Source organism: Gadus chalcogrammus, unplaced genomic scaffold, assembly GCF_026213295.1.
Source record: "Gadus chalcogrammus isolate NIFS_2021 unplaced genomic scaffold, NIFS_Gcha_1.0 GACHA091, whole genome shotgun sequence".
NCBI lineage: Eukaryota > Metazoa > Chordata > Actinopteri > Gadiformes > Gadidae > Gadus > Gadus chalcogrammus.
The window spans coordinates 108,811-126,046 of NW_026613526.1; the positions used below are offsets into that span (position 1 = coordinate 108,811).

Consider the following 17,236-nt stretch of genomic DNA (forward strand, 5'->3'; position numbering starts at 1 on the left):
TTCTTCATAGGTTCATGGGTCTGATGCGCCGATTTCCCATGCTGATATCTCAGGAGTTTCTCGGGCATCGTCGACAATTTGGCTATAGATTGTCTCATTACACGGTAAATAATAGAATTATATCCTAATTATATATATAGCCTATATATATATATAGGCAATATATATAATTAGGCAATATATATATATATATACAGTATATAGCATTTGTGGTTTTGGCATAAACATAACTAGGGTGCACTGTACTATCTGAGAAACACCCTTTCTGAAGCCTCTCTCTCGCTATCTCCCTCTGTCCCTCCCTCTCTCTCTTTCTCTCTCTCGTACCGTTTTGTGGAGCACGTTAATTGTCTGAGAACACTCCCATTCAGAATGCATTGGTTTACATTTCGTTCTGTGTAGCACGAAAAAAGTTGCACTGTCGTGCTCTGGAACACGCTTCAATAGATTAACGTTTGTGCGCATGAGCACGAAATTGCGTGATACCGGGTTGGTCCAACACCGCATTGACCTTAAAACCCTTCTGCTCACCGACAAAGCCCTCCACAACATGGCCCCCACTTATCTCCCCAACTTCCTCCAGGAGGACAGGCCCTGCCGCTCCCTTCGTCATCCTCAGCTGGTCTTCACCGTCCCGACCTCCCGCCTCAGCACCGTGGGTGCTAGGGCTCGTAGCACCGTGGGTGCTAGGGCTCTCAACACCGTGGGTGCTAGGGCTCTCAGCACCGTGGGTGCTAGGGCTCTCAGCACCGTGGGTGCTAGGGCTCGTAGCACCGTGGGTGCTAGGGCACGTAGCACCGTGGGTGCTAGGGCACGTAGCACCGTGGGTGCTAGGGCTCTGAGCTGAACTGAAAGAGACACCCTGACAACATTGAACATTGAAATCCCTCCTCAAAACACATCTGTTCCCACTGGCCTTCTCGCTGAAATGACCCCCTACCGTGGGTTCCCCTCGTATCCCCGTTGTGCTGCTGTTCTTACCTTCTCCTACCTGGGTCTCCTCACTGCTGTTCTTACCCCCTCCTACCTGGGTCTCCTCACTACTGTTCTTACCCCCTCCTACCTGGGTCTCCTACCTGGGTCTCCTCACTGTTCTTACCCCCTCCTACCTGGGTCTCCTCACTGCTGTTCTTACCCCCTCCTACCTGGGTCTCCTCACTGTTCTTACCCCCTCCTACCTGGGTCTCCTCACTGTTCTTACCCCCTCCTACCTGGGTCTCCTCACTGCGGTTCTTACCCCCTCCTACCTGGGTCTCCTCACTGTTCTTACCCCCTCCTACCTGGGTCTCCTCACTGTTCTTACCCCCTCCTACCTGGGTCTCCTCACTGTTCTTACCCCCTCCTACCTGGGTCTCCTCACTGCTGTTCTTACCCCCTCCTACCTGGGTCTCCTCACTGCTGTTCTTACCCCCTCCTACTTGGGTCTTATGTCTTGTGTTGATCATGCTGTTGGCGATGCAGCTCCTGCTGTTTTTGACCCTAGATTGTTTTACGAATTGCAAGGCGACCTTGGGTGTCATGAAAGGCACCTTGAAATAAAATGTTATTCAATGTAATTATTATTATTATTATTAATTATTAAGCATAAGGTGCAGATCAACAGCAGGATAACTCAGTGGAAGATATGTAACACTATCTTGTAATATCAGCATTTCACTTTACACCAATTCACTAACATTATTGTTATCATTAGACCAAACCGATTGCTGTGGAAAAAATGAAAAGTCCTGAACATTTTGATTCTGTAACATGCAGTCTTTGTGACAACCAGCTTCTCTGACCACAAGTTATGAAGCCACTTAATATCATGAAATTAATATTTAAACAGGAAATATTAACATTTTCCCACTGATGCCACCAACCACTAACTGATGTTTACTCTTTTTTTCTCATTTAGGACCTGCTGCTTTCGAGTGCCAACATAAAATCAAGTTTAATTTGAAGAATAAGTTCTGGTGTGTGTTTGAGGGAATCCCTAAAGCAGGTCATTCAACACCTCTGAATGAGTTTTACACAGAGATCTTCATCACAGAGAGAGGAAGTGGAGACGTCAACAAGGAACATGAGGTCAGACTGATTGAAACCGCTTCCAGGAAACCAGTCAAGAAGGAAACACCAATCAAATGTGAAGACATCTTTAAACCCTTACCTGGAAAAGATAAACCAATCAGGACAATAATGACAACTGGAGTGGCCGGTATTGGTAAAACCATCTTAACACGCAAGTTCATTCTGGACTGGGCTGCAGAAAAAGCCAACCACGACATACACTTTATATTTCTCCTCCCTTTCAGAGAGCTGAATTTACTGAAAGGGGATCACTTTAGCTTGGTGGAACTGCTTCATCACTTCTTTATTGAGACCAAAGAAGCAGGAATCTGCAGATACGACCGGTTCCAAGTTGTCTTCATCTTGGATGGACTGGATGAGTGTCGACTTCCTCTGGACTTCCAGAACAACAAGATATGGAATGATGTCACAAAGTCCACCTCGGTGGACATGCTGCTGACAAACCTCATCAGGGGCCACCTGCTTCCCTCTGCTTGCATCTGGATAACCACACGCCCTGCGGCAGCCAATAAGATCCCTGCTCATTGTGTTGACGTGGTGACAGAGGTCAGAGGGTTCACCGACCAACAGAAGGAGGAGTACTTCAGGAAGAGATTCAAAGATGAGACGCTGGCCAGCAAAATCATCTCCCACGTCAAGAAATCACAGAGCCTCCACATCATGTGTCACATCCCAGTCTTCTGTTGGGTCTCTGCTACAGTTCTGGAGGACTGCTTCAAAACATCCCAGATAGGAGAAGAGACGCCCAAGACCGTGACTCAGATGTACAGCCACTTCCTGAGGGTTCAGTCCATACAGGGGGACAGGAAGTATCGTTGGTTAGAAGAAACAGATACACACTGGACTTCACAGAGCAGAGAGATCATTGTTTCTCTGGGAAAACTGGCTTTTAACCAGCTGGAGAGTGGCAACTTGATCTTCTACGAGGCAGACCTGGTAGAGTGTAAAACATATTTTGAAGAAGCCTCAGTGTACTCAGGAATGATCACCCAGATCTTTAAAGAGGAGTGTGGGCTGTACCAGGACAAGGTGTTCTGCTTTGTCCATCTGAGCCTCCAGGAGTTTCTGGCTGCCCTTTATGTCTTTTGGTCCTTCATCCACGATGGTGTCAATCGGCTCTCGAAACCACCAACCTCCAGTGAGGATGAACTCCTCCTCTACCAGAGTGCTGTGGACAAGGCCTTACAGAGTGAGAACGGACACCTGGACTTGTTCCTCCGCTTCCTCCTGGGCCTCTCTCTGGAGACCAATCAGATTATCCTACAAGGTCTGCTGGGGAAGACAATAAGTAGCTCACAGACTAACAAGGGAACAGTGTCTTACATCAAGGATAAATTAGGTGGTAATTTCTCTCCAGAGAGAAGCATCAATCTGTTCCACTGTCTGAATGAGCTGAACGACCGTTCTCTAGTGGAGGAGATCCAACAGTCCCTGACATCAGGAAGTCTATTCAGAACGCATGTCTCTCCTGCTCAGTGGTCAGCTCTGGTCTTCATCTTACTGACATCAGAAGAGGAGCTGGACGTGTTTGACCTGAAGAAATACAAAGCTTCAGAGGAGGTTCTTCTGAGCCTGCTGCCAGTGCTCAAAGCCTCCAAAACATCTCTGTAGGTTTACTCATAATAATGTATGACAATACACAACACAATATACCTGATAGTAGAATATATAAGTTGTAACTAACAAAACATATCTGTAGGTTCACTAATAACATGTATTACAATAAATCCACTAACCCACTTTTCTAATAAAGATTAAGACAATAACTTAATTACGTTAAAAGTAAAAGTTACACACATTATTAAATTAACATTTAAGGATTTAATCTAGTTCAATTATTAAAACATATCTTATTAAAGCTTTTATAACTTTTGGCCAATAATGTAATAACTTATTACGTTATTGGCTGGATATTACGTTATTGGCCTTGCATAAAAATAATACTTTGAAAATGTAATAACTGAGCCAATAATAAAAAATAAATAATAGGTATCACTTTATTTTATTTTCAATTTCTGGAGAGAATTTGTCACACTAAGCCATATTATTGCATCTTGCATCACACGCTTAAATATCTGACCTAACAGTTACCCCTCCAGAGGATGCCTTCAAGGAGCAAATAGTGAATTTGGATTTATATGTAACTCTTTGGGTTCCGTTATAATAATAAGCAGCCAATAACGTAATAAGTTATTACATTATTGGCTCAAGAAATGTATTACATTGTTGACAAGTTATTACGTCATTGGCTTTTTTACATTTACATTTTTACTTTATTGGCAGTTATTACTTTATAGTCCACTATAACGTTATTGGTTGCTACACAAATCCTCCATTAAGTTTACAGTAATAGATATAGGTCATTCTAATCACAGTCCCTAACATATTGTGTTATGTGTGTGCAGGCTGAATGGCTGTCATCTGTCAGAGAGATGCTGTGAAGCTCTGGCCTCAGTTCTCAGCTCCAGCTCTAGTCTGAGAGAGCTGGACCTGAGTACCAATGATCTGCAGGATTCAGGAGTGAAGCTGCTCTCTGCTGGACTGGGGAGTCCACACTGTACAGTGGAAACTCTCAGGTCAGTTTTACTCAATATCTCAAACAGTTACACCACAAGTTCTACATCAGAGGAAATTGAACAGGTTTACCTCCAGAAAGTTAACAGGTCTAAATTATTCAGTAGAATATGTCCTCCTTCTGTTTTTACCGCCAGCGCCTCAACATGACTTTCCTCACCAACCAACTCTTCATCCTCCTCCTCCTCCTCAATTAAATACCTACTGATAATAACCAGCTGCTGATTGGATAATATACTCCAATAAGGAGTTATCTTCTTCTCTGGGTCATCCTGAATAGTGCATTTCTTCACATGCTTTTGAATAACGCTAGTGCTGCTGTGACATTTCATTGAAACTTTGCACTAAGTACAAACCAGTGTTTTAGTTTTCTGATCAAAGCAGTGTCTTCAGGGGAACTTAAGTGGGTCATGTTCCCTAAAAGAGTTATCACACTGGCGCCACAATACAGCCGCGTTTTAACTCAGTACTGAACTAAACCTTGGCAGTCTGCGTGCATCGCAGCACCATTACCACTAGGGTTGGTCCGATGGTTGGTCCGATATCATCGTCCATCGGCGATGCCTGACAGCCATCGCCGATGCCTGACAGCCATCGCCGATGGCATGTCCAACGGCAATGCCCCCCCCCCAGCGGCTACTCTTACTACATACACACTTAAAGGACAATTCCGGTATTTTGAACATTGAGCCCCCTTTCTGGTTTGTTTAGGATGAAATAGAGTGGGTGACACCGAAATTTTAACTATTAGTCCTTTCTCGGGTATTTGGCTCATTTTGAACCGCTCCTGCCTGCTTCACAATGGTTGTCTGTGTGCATAGACAAACCTGTCAACCAAGCAACCCTAAACGTTCGTTTTCAAAAATGTGCAAGTAACCGAGTGGTTAGTGGCATTCGTGAAGTTTAAAAAAAATATATCGGCGCAATATATGGTTTCCATCCGTGTTAGTTGCTAAATGGAACTATTTTTTCAGATACCTCACAACCGCATATAAACTTCCGCAAAAGGTCCCACTCCGTGCAGCACCTACTTTCGACGTCCGTCGGCATCTGCCTGCACTTCCCACAGGCACACCACCCGCCCGTGATCGTGGGGGCCGCTTCCGCCGGAGCTTCAGGCGCCTCCGTAGCCCTAGCCTCCATCTCACGTAGCTCCTCTTGGGTGAATTTTGGTTCAAAAAGATATCCTCTGCCGTCAAACTCAAAATCGAGTGCGTCCTCCAGAAGCCACCTTTCATAATCCATTTTCAGTGATTTTCTATGTGATTTTCCCTAATCCGAGGTGCGCACGGTACAAGACTTCAAACCAACGTAAACAGCCCACCTTTCCGGTTCGGCGGAGTATTATCATCGTGCAGTAATGAGTCTTCCAACTGAAATCAACTGGCGATAAATGTGCAATAAAACACGACAGAAACCATATATTGCGCCGATAATTTTTTTTTAAACTTCACGAATGCCACTAACCACTCGGTTACTTGCACATTTTTGAAAACGAACGTTTAGGGTTGCTTGGTTGACAGGTTTGTCTATGCACACAGACAACCATTGTGAAGCAGGCAGGAGCGATTCAAAATGAGCCAAATACCCGAGAAAGGACTAATAGTTAAAATTTCGGTGTCACCCACTCTATTTCATCCTAAACAAACCAGAAAGGGGGCTCAATGTTCAAAATACCGGAATTGTCCTTTAACTACTGAGTGAATTCTCCCGTTTCTTTCTATAATAATAATAATAATACATTTAATTTAGAGGCGCCTTTCAAGACACCCAAGGTCACCTTACAGAGCATATAGTCATCATAAATAAAAGACATTGTGGGAAAAAATAAATAAATATAAAAAATAAAAAATAAATAAAACAAACAAACAATCAGAACAGTGATCAGTTAGACGTTGTGTGCGAGTTTGAACAGGTGAGTTTTGAGTTGTGACTTGAAGGTTGTAATGGTGTCTGACTGTTTTATGTGTGAGGGGAGGGAGTTCCAGAGCCTGGGTGCTGAACAGCTGAATGACCGGGCACCCATTGTAGTGAGTTGTGATGTGGGGATACATAGTAGTCCAGCAGAGGTTGAGCGGAGGGAGCGGGAGGGAGTGTATTCTTGGAGGAGGTCGCAGAGGTAACTGGGGGCTAGGTTGTGGAGAGCTTTGTAGGTGAGGAGTAGGGTTTTGTATTGGATGCGGTAGTGTACTGGGAGCCAGTGAAGTTGGATGAGGACAGGGGTGATGCGGTCAGATGATTTGGTGCGGGTGATGATCCGGGCGGCTGAATTCTGAATGATCTGCAGTCTGTTGATGAGTTTGGTGGGGAGTCCGGTGAGGAGGGCGTTGCAGTAGTCTATGCGTGATGTGACAAATGAGTGAACTAGGATTTCAGTGCTGGATTGGGTCAGTGATGGGCGGAGTCTGGCGATGTTGCGGAGGTGGAAGAATGCAGTCCGGGTGATGTTGTGAATATGGGGTGCGAATGAGAGGGTGTTGTCCAGGATGACGCCGAGGCTCTTGACTTTGGAGGAGAAGGGTACTGGGAATCCATCAAAGATTATGAGTGGAGCTGGGGTGTGTAGTGATTTAGTGAGGGTGGATTTGGATCCGATGAGCAGGGCCTCGGTCTTGTTTCCATTGAGTTTCAGGAAGTTCCTGCTCAACCAGCTCCGGATCTCTTCCAGGCACGTGATGAGGGAGGTGGGGGGGATGGCAGCGGTGGGTTTGGTGGAGATGTAGACCTGTGTGTCATCAGCGTAGCAGTGAAAATGGACCCCATGGTGACGGAGGAGTGTGCCCAGCGGGAGGAGGTAAGTGGACCCAAGACTGACCCCTGGGGGACACCCAGTGAGACACCTGAACACCCAGATTTGTGGTTGCTTAGTTGAACAAATTGTTGACGGCCGGTGAGGTAGGATGTAAACCAGGAGAGTGCAGCACCAGTGATCCCAATGCCAGCCAGGCGGTCCAGGAGCAGAGGGTGGGAGATGGTGTCGAATGCTGCGCTGAGATCGAGGAGGATGAGAATGGTGAGTAATCCAGAGTCGGCTGCAAGGAGGAGGTCGTTGGTGATTTTGACTAGGGCTGTTTCAGTGCTGTGTTTTGGACGGAAGCCAGATTGGAACGGTTCGTGGAGATTGTTTGTGTCAAGGTGGGACTGTAGTTGTGCGGCAAGCACCCTTTCAAGTGTTTTGGAGATGAAAGGGAGATTGGAGATGGGCCGGTAATGGTTAAGGTCAGTTGGGTCAGCACCAGGTTTTTTCAGGATGGGAGTGATGGCAGCCAGCTTGAGAGTGGGGGGTACAGTACCAGTAGTGAGGGAGGAGTTAATTATGTTGGTGATCATGGGGGAGATGGACGGAAGACATGCTTTGACAAGGGAGGTGGGAAGAGGATCGAGCTGACAGGTGGTGGTTTTGGCTTTGCGGATGATTTCTGAAACGGTCTGTTCTGTTACTGGGGTGAAGTCAGAGAGGGAGCTGATGAGAGGTTGGCCAGAGGTGATCATCCAGGGTGGGTCATCAGAGGGGGTGCGAGATGAGGCCAGTTGTTGGTGAATGGTGTTGATTTTAGAGCTGAAGAAGTCCAGGAACGCAGTGGTGGTGGTGGTGGTGGAAATGTCTGGAGGGAGGGTTTTAGGAGGCTGAAGTAAGTGGCTGACTGTTGAGAAGAGGACTCTGCTGTTGCCTGTACCAGTGTTGATGAGGTTGGAGTAGTATGAGGTTTTGGCAGTGGTGAGGGCATTCTTGTAGTGATGGAGGTGGTCCGAATACATTTGGCGGTGTACAGTGAGTTGAGTCTTATTGTAGAGTCGCTCCAGTCGACGACCAGTGGCTTTGAGCTGGCGCAGATGAGGAGTGAACCAGGGAGAAGTGTGGGTGAATGAGACTGAGCGGGTTTTCAGGGGGGCCAGGGTGGTGAGGGAGGAGGAGAGGCAGTTATTGTAGTGAGTCACCAGGTCAGTCAGGGAGGAAGCTGGGGGAGGGTTGGGGTAGGAGCTGATCAGGGTGGAGAGGTCTGTGGTGTTGATAAGTTTGATGTTTCTGAAGGAGATGGTCCGTTGTTCCTTGGTTTTGTGTAGTTGGGTATGAATGTCAAAAAGTACAGCTTTGTGGTCGGAGATGGGGAAATCAATGACATCAAGGTTAGTGGGAGTGATGTCATTGCAGCAGATTAAATCCAGAATGTGACCTTTGTTATGGGTTGGGAGGTTGACATGTTGTGTGATGCCAAGACAGTCCAGAAGTGATGTGAAGTCATTAGCAAAAGTACAGGATGGGTTGTCAATGTGGATGTTGAAATCACCAAGGAGGATAACAGTGGGGGACATTGCACATACAGATGTAAGTAGTGATGAGAATTCATTGAGGAAAACGGCAGAGGGTTTTGGTGGTCTGTAAATGGTGACAATGATAGTGGGTTTGGGGCCTGAGAGTTTTACAGATAGAGGAGGAGTGAATGGGGACTGTGACAGTAGTGACTTTGATGTTATCACGATGGAGGAGAGCGAGGCCACCCCCCCTCCCATTAACCCGGGGTTTACTAATAAAAGAAAAACCTGGTGGGACAGCCTCATTTAGATGGGAGGAGTCATTTGGTTGTTGCCAGGTCTCAGTGAGGCAGAGAATGTCTAGGCTCTGGTCAACAATAAAGTCATTTATCAAAAGGGCCTTATTACTGAGGGATCTGGTGTTCAGCAGACAGAGTTTCAGACAGGTGAGTGGAGTGTAGCAGGTTGCTTTGAGCAGAGGGGACAGTACACTGTGATTGACGGGACTGACCGTACGGGCTGTGCGAGGAGGGGGGCGGGGCCCAGTGGACCAGAAGGAGCGGATGTTTTTGTTGCTGGTGTGAGTGTACTGAAAATTCCGTCCAGAGCCTCGGTGGATGTATTTTGGTCGTTTGAGAATGTCGTGGTGGGATGCAAGCTGAGGTGGGGGGGTCCTTGAGAAGATCCGTAGACGTAACATCTCCGTTACCGAGTAACGGAGCGGCAGAGATGCGCTCGTTACGTGAGAGTCAAACATAGCGCAATCCAGAGGAACAGGTTAAAAATCCACAGGTTGTGAAGTCGGAAGAAGCCAGCGGTAGATCCAGGCGATTATGGTGAAGCCACAGAGCCAGCACAGCGGAGGCAGAGGAGTGGAGCAAGCCGGTTGTAGCTACGCTGGAGACGGGGAAGCCAGTTGGACGGCGCCGGGGGTTAGCAGCAGTCTAGCCGGCCAGCAGGTGTCATCCACCAACAGCTGCACGACTACCACGCACAAAACACAAAACAAAACATGCAGACGTTTAACGTTCAGAAATAAATAAATAAATAAAGAAAACTGACGCAGTTACTTCATTTAACTTTGTAGTCCGATCCGAGGTCCAGAAGGGTTTCAGACAGAAGGTGTTGAAAGTAACTAAAAGAAAACTTATAAAAAGTTAAAAGACTAGTAAGAAAAAGAAAAAGAAAATCGCGAAAAAATAATGTTCAGAATGACGTTCCGGTGAGCAGCAGCAGCAGCGTTCAAAAGGCAACAGCGTCCACCAACTGTACGACTCCACGTAAAAACACGCAAAAATAAAGAAAACGGGCGCACTTACAATAGCGAAAAGTGACTATATATAACTAGTAAACTTAGCTAAACTACTAAAGACCAAAAAAAAACGACAAAATGTAAAATGTAATCGTGAGAAATATTGAAAATACTGAATAAAAACAAGCCATACAGAGCGGCGTTAGACTCGCCAGCGTTCCCGTTACTAGGCGAACTCGTCTATGAACGAGTCGGACAACTACGTGCATCAAACATTAAGCAAAGTGCTACGCCGATCTTAAATAATTTATAAACGTTATATTTCATGTCTAGGAAAAATATAATCATTTAGAATGAATAGAGGTAACTCAGTACAAGAGCACACTTTATTGGCAAAAACATTCAAAACAAAGTTACACTGTAGTTAAATACTGCGTGAGAAATGCAAAGCGAATTATATACAATTATCTATTAACAAACAAAACAAATAATACTAAAAACAATACAATTCCAAATTATTTAAATTATAATTAGGCTAATCTAACACTCCAACCAATAATAAGGAACAAATTTAAAAACTATTTACATGCCCTGGATAAACTAGTGCTAATGCAAAATGACAGTGTCAAGAAATCAAACACATTTAAATGTCAAGGTTTCTGTCCAGAAACACCAACATGTTCACTTTTTTTTTTTTTTTTTTTTTCTGGATTTAACAAACTCAAAATTGTTCCACCCAGTCAGAGGGTTTTCTTCACCATCTGCAGGTACAGTGTGATCTCTGCTGTGGCTTTCTGATTTTGGTGTGAGAGTGGCGGTTGTAGCTGGTCTTTTCCCAAGAAGGCTGCCAAGCGAGCTCTTCTTCTTCTTGGGCGCGGTGCCAGCACTGGATTCCTCTTCCTCTCTCACTTGTGCGGGGCCGTTCCAATATCAATACTATCCGTACTTAGTAGCCTAAGTTTGAGTATGTAGGGCGTTCCGATTCAGATCGGGCGAAAATAAGTGTACTGAAAGGACCCGGATGGTGTACTCAAAACGGTCAAATCGCGAAGTGTGTGGCGATGTACAGTTTTCGTACTCAACGGCAGCCATCTTAGCTATGTAGCAGAAGAGGGCGGAGCCAGCCTGAGCCAAAGTCGGACCATTTTCCACATAGCCTGCATTAATAGTCATTTTGTAGTTTTTAAAGCTTTTTATAGCTGCTAGGCGTAAAGAGTTCACCGTTCAAAGCGGGATGTTTATTTATAATAATGAAATTAAAACTAAACTAAAAAATAATTAAATACGTAACAACATCCCCCGACCCCGCCGATGCCATCGGCCATCACAATGTTTTGCTTTCAACATCGTCGATCGGCCATTTCCTGGTCATCGCCCAACCCTAATTACCACTCATCTTATCAGACCTCTATCTCACTCTATTTGTGTTGCCATGAGAGTAAAAGATGTACGTTGGGTTCAGGTGGTTAATGATTGTATAAGGTGTATGTTTTATTACATTCCTATTCTACTCAGGACAATGAATGACAGTAGGGTGGACTTTAGAGTTGTTTAGTAAAGTTAAATAACAGATTCTTCTTAGAACTGGCTTTCTTTCTTTAACACTTACATTTTTATTGTTTTTTTTGTAAACACACAAAACCACATGTATGCAAGAATGCTACTGGAAGAAAGAACAGTTTCAAATAAAGCCGCATGTGAATTGGAATAACAATTCTTATACATACACAAAAAATTATTTAAAGATAAATGACAATAAAGGAACTACCAGTGACATGTGAGCCGGTGAGAAGATATTGCGTGCCACGAAATATCGCGTTATTAAAACGTGACGAAATGCGTCGTGGAGACGAACAAATGGTTATCTATGGACTTAAGCAGTGGTTCTCAACCTTTTTTGAGCAAACGCCCCCCTGACGTTACCCTGATCCTCTGGCGGCGCCCCCCCCCCCCCCAATACATTTTTTTAAATAAACTAACAACCCCACTCACACTCGTGTTATATTGCTTAAAGTTGTCAATGCATCCTTTTTCATTAATTTTGCGTTGGTCACTAATAGCAATGAATGCCCTCTGAGTCAGTTTTGGTGCAAAAATTAAAAAATATTAATGAATATTCATGACATGCAAATGTCTAACCTCTGATTGGCTAACAGCACTGTCCATCATTGTAATAAACCCAATTAAACTCCGAGAGGCAGAGAGAGAGATCGAGATCTATTGGCCAAGAAAGAAGAGTTGAGGAAGAAATGGGTGGATTGAACATTCAATCACCGTGACCGCGGTGCGGGCACTCCCGGCCGCCACGTCACCCGTCGTGCCCGGGCCGCGGCACCCCGCGGCCCGGGCACCGTGACCTAAGGCACATCGACCACACCCTCGTCTCCCACCGTGCCCCGTGAACGAATGAATGAATGGCCCGGGAACCATGGGCACCGCAGCCCGGTTAACTTCGGCACCACGAAAACAGAACGCGCATAGAGGCCTAATTAGGCCTGTATATTTTGTATTTGAAATGCAACGGCTTTTTCGTGGCGACTACGCTCAGAGCAGCTGGAACTGAACAACAGCAAGAGGAAGGAGAAAAACATTTTTTTCTTGCTATCGGCCATGTTTGATTGTTTTGGTTATTGAACTGTTAACCCGGGAACTTGGGTTATTTTTATCAGCGTTACTATAGAGATCATAACGATAGCTGATTTAACGGGAGTCCGGGCGTGTGCAGGACCGAACCGCGCTGTATTATCACTGTTCCACTGCGCATAGACAGTAAAAAGTAGCTGAGACGGTAGAGGGGTTAGAAACCAATAAATGAAAATAGGCTATTTATTTCAGGTAGCCTATTTTTTCACCCAAAAAAAATAAAAACAATGAAAGTTTAAAATCCCCCCCAAAAAATGGAATCACATTCCCAGCGCCCCCCTAGGTTGTGCGAACGCCCCCGTTGAGAAACCATGGACTTAAGTTTGCACTTAAAAATGTATAGACTAATGCCATTTTTCCACCGACAGTACCAGCTCAACTCGCCAGGACTTAGCGCGGCACAACTTGGTTTGGTTCCAGGTACGGCGTGTTTTTACATCTAAAATATATCTACGTAGGAGGGTCGCATGGGTCGCATAGCATGCATGCGCGAAACTGCGCTGGCTTATCCACGAAACACATAAACAGACACGGCTACACACAGGAGCATCTACACCTCTGTCACGGTCCACGGCGTGTTCTTGCACGCTGATTATGCGGTGTTCAATAATCAATCACTATTGTTGACTGAACACCAGTGTTGGTCAAGTTACTTGGAAAAAGTAATTAGTTACTGATTACTGATCCAAGAAAGTAATCCAGTTACTTAACTGATTACTTATCTTCAAAAGTAATTAGTTACTTTACTAATTACTTTACTTAGTTACTTTTCAATAACACACTATACTACTATACGCAACCTGTATGCGCTTTTTTTAAAACTTGTTTGTATCAGTCTCAATCTTTTTAACGATGCACATTGCAAAAAAATAAATAAATTAAATGCAACAGTCTCTCATTTAAAGAAAATCGTTTTGGTGTGTATACACACCTTCATTCGAATAGATGTAAATAAAATACAGAAATAAAATAATTAAAACCAAAGTCTCTATTAACATTTAGGCTGTTCTAATGTCATAGAGTAGGCCGATGTGTTTGAACTGTGTGTGGAAGGATGTGTTTCATAGATAAATACATAGATATTATATATAGTTATATGCTACACGTGAATCTCCTAAAATGGCGCAATTTGATTGGTTAGCTATCTCGGGATATTGGGCAATATCCCATGATTGAGATCTCAAACTATTGTTTTCATCCCAAAATGTCAGCTGATAACAACAAATAAACCTTCGGTCTCGGGGGCTATTCCCCACTATTCACTTAGCCTTTGGCGAATAATTGTTAACTAATAGCCTCGATATATAAATAGCCTCAAGTCTTTACCAAACTACACGTCGGGAATTCATTTAGGTGATTCGGCTCACACAGTAGGCCTATAGCCTAAGACCACATAGAACAAGGGAGACAACAAGTCTGACTGGACATACACATAATACATCACATTAAAACTAGACCCATGCGTTGATAGATAAATAAATAGACGGATAGAAAGATAGTTAAATATGTTATATTATTTGCCTTGCGGAGCCAGCCAATCCTGTGCACGTATGCAAATTAGCCATGTGCGCCTAACACAAGAAAGACGTAATGTTGAGAAGTCATACTAAAAACGGATAGCAAGCGAAAGCCGAACAATACTGTCTCAATCACATACTTTTGGTCCATTCTAACTTATGGTAAGAGGCTAGCCTTTAAATCTTTGCAGTGACTGAATGTTGATGATAAAACGGATTGTTTTGCATAAGATGACTGTGTGCGACTGCGTGTGTCCTTTTCGGCTTCGGCATACTGCATGCTTATGATCAAGGCCTTGTGGTTAGTTGTGGTCTTAGTGAAGCAGCCTAGCCTTGGAGTTTGATAAGTTGGAGTGATTGTGTAGTACGGGCGTGCGAGAGAGAGAGAGAGAGAGCACACCCGCCGTGGTGACGTTTGGCTTGTTGTGGGCTGTCTGTCAGCATTCACCGAGTTGGACGGTGTGCTTTGTGCAAGGGCGTCAGTTTGTTTTTAGAAGTGGTGGGGACAATAACCATAAGCTCTAGTGTGGTCTGAAAAGTGCTGGGTACCCTTATGTAAGCTATTCATCCATTGAACGCTGCATTACAATATGCTCTACAGTGTATTGTCAGGTGTTGAAATTATTCGAATACTGGTTTGGAAAATTAGTATTTGAAGCTTAAATCAGTATTCGGAGCTTCGTTATTTATTTTACCAGAGCGAGGGAGGCAAACTATAAGCGACACCAAGCAAAGAAGCGAGAGAGGTGGAGGAAGAATATATATCTTATTTCCCTTTACTTTATAACACAACATTAGCGTGATCTCTGGAGGAAAAGTAATACTTAACCTTATCTGCCAAATCCTGACCACAGTAAACACCAATGTAGACTTCACTCGTTACTTCATAAGAAAATTCATAAGAAAATTCATCATAAGAAAATTGTCCGCAAATAAAATCCCCTTCAGTTTAGGATAATCACACAGGTTATGCGAGAACATATAGTCAGGATAGGCCTACCAGGCTAAGTCGTCACATATCTCAATCAGACAAAACCAACTATAACCACATTGGCATAGCAATCGCACCGTGTGTAGCTGCTACTAGCTGCAATCTATATATACAATGCATACTAACTGGAGCACCAACCAGAATCAGATCACAATTGCCTGGACCGTGGGTAACCTTTGGCCAGGTCATCACGATTCACGAGCAAACAGAACCAGCAGCAAAGTTTACGTAAACCATTTTCTTACCTTATGTGGCCCTCCACATGCAGGCTAGATGACGTATCCATATCGATATCCAGTGTCACAAACATGCTTTTTATAGGAAGCAAAAGGACCGGCTATTTTCTGAATAAAAATGTCAATTTTGGCTGTCTGTCTTGAAACTTCTCCAGTGCGTTCACACCAAACGCAACGGGACGACAAGATCCCATATAAAGTGAACGTATAGACGCGTATTGGGCGAATTTTTTTGATTTGTCGCGCCACACTTTCGCCGTGCACAGGCGAGCGCATTCACGAGGATTTGTGGCGCGACAAATTTCAACTTTGACACGAATTTCGCGTGATGACAGCCAATCAGCGTTCAACCGTCAAACTCAGCGCAGTGCAGTCCGGGGTGTACTGCAGCATGGAGGAGAAAGTGATTGTTGCCGTTTGCGACTCTCGAGCTCTATATATAATAGTAGTATATAATATAATATAATTGTATATATAATATCACGGCCAAAAGCTCTGTGTGCCTCCGGATGGCCGTAGCGCGGGGAGCTCTCATAGGGATTGGGCTTCTCGGGAGTCGGGGTTTGTTTACCGGCGTTGCTATGGGTTCCGGTCTTGTGTGTTCCAACGGTTTATTAGGTAGGCCTATCTAATAAATGATGTCTTCGAGCGCGCCTATCGCATGATTTTAGACTCGACGATTTCGGTTGAGTATGTGGGGATTTTTTCAACCGCAATTGGTTTGCACATTTTTAAAACTGGTTGGGACAAAATTCGTATTTCAATAGTGGGGGGGATGTTGGGAAAAACGGTCTGTCTAGTTACTGGACCAGATGAAATGAGACGGAGAGGTAATAAAGTCTGTCGGCACGAGGACCTTGGATTTATTAAGTAAAGTGGCAACGGTTATACAGAGTCATAAAGCGTGAGAAATCGAATATGTCTAAGTCCCTAATCAGCGCTGATGGTTCGTCCGGAGCTTCGCCTCCGTGGAAGGTCTGCTTCAGAAGAAGGTGAAGAGTCTCTGTGTGATACAGTTTTATGCTGTATCCTCCTCTCGATGAGGTGTGTGCGTTTGAGGTGTGTGTGGTTCTGTGTGTTTTTGCTTGACCTTGGCTCGCAGGCCCTGGTGTATGCAAGTGTATCTTCTTGTGTTCCTACTAACGGGGAAGAGCTCCTCAGTGTCTCCTTTGTTCTCGAAGTATCTCTTGTGTGCTCGAAGTATCTCTTGTGTGATGAATTAATGTGGCTCTCCCGTTCTTGAGGATGACTGTTGCATTGTCTGAGTGTTTACCATTTGCCTGCTTGGGAAATGGGGCCTTGGCTCTGGCCTTGACCTGACTATATTATCATGTTTGTGTTATGTGTTAAAAGTTGACTATATTGTAATGTGACTGCCATGTGATGTGCTCATCAGGCTAGGGTAGGAGTTAGCTATATTTGTAATGTACATGTGATGTACTCAGCAGGTTATTTTTCCCAACAGGGACATGTCCCCCCCGTCCCCCCCGTAATCGACGCCTATGGCTTTGTGTATCATGTGTTCAATGTACATCTGTCTGGTCATATTTGCGGTAGATTGATGGTTAAATAATGTCACAGCACGATCGGTTATACTTGCAGGCACTCATTTGCAAGTGCACTGATTGCTGTCCGATAGGCTAAGTTGGCCCATAGCTAGCATTATGCCTTCTATTTCTAGATCTTCTGACAAATTAAT

General features: G+C 44.5%; 1 protein-coding gene across 1 annotated transcript in view; it reads left to right on the forward strand.

Annotated features, from left to right (window-relative positions):
* Positions 1-550: 550 nt before the first annotated feature.
* LOC130378618 (uncharacterized) overlaps positions 551-17,236 on the forward strand; it is a 72,691-nt gene continuing 56,005 nt past the window's right edge. Inside the window, exons 1-3 of the mRNA XM_056585333.1 lie at positions 551-655; positions 1,873-3,677; positions 4,476-4,646. Coding sequence (XP_056441308.1) covers positions 551-655; positions 1,873-3,677; positions 4,476-4,646 — 2,081 coding nt within the window. The remainder of the gene's footprint in view (positions 656-1,872; positions 3,678-4,475; positions 4,647-17,236) is intronic.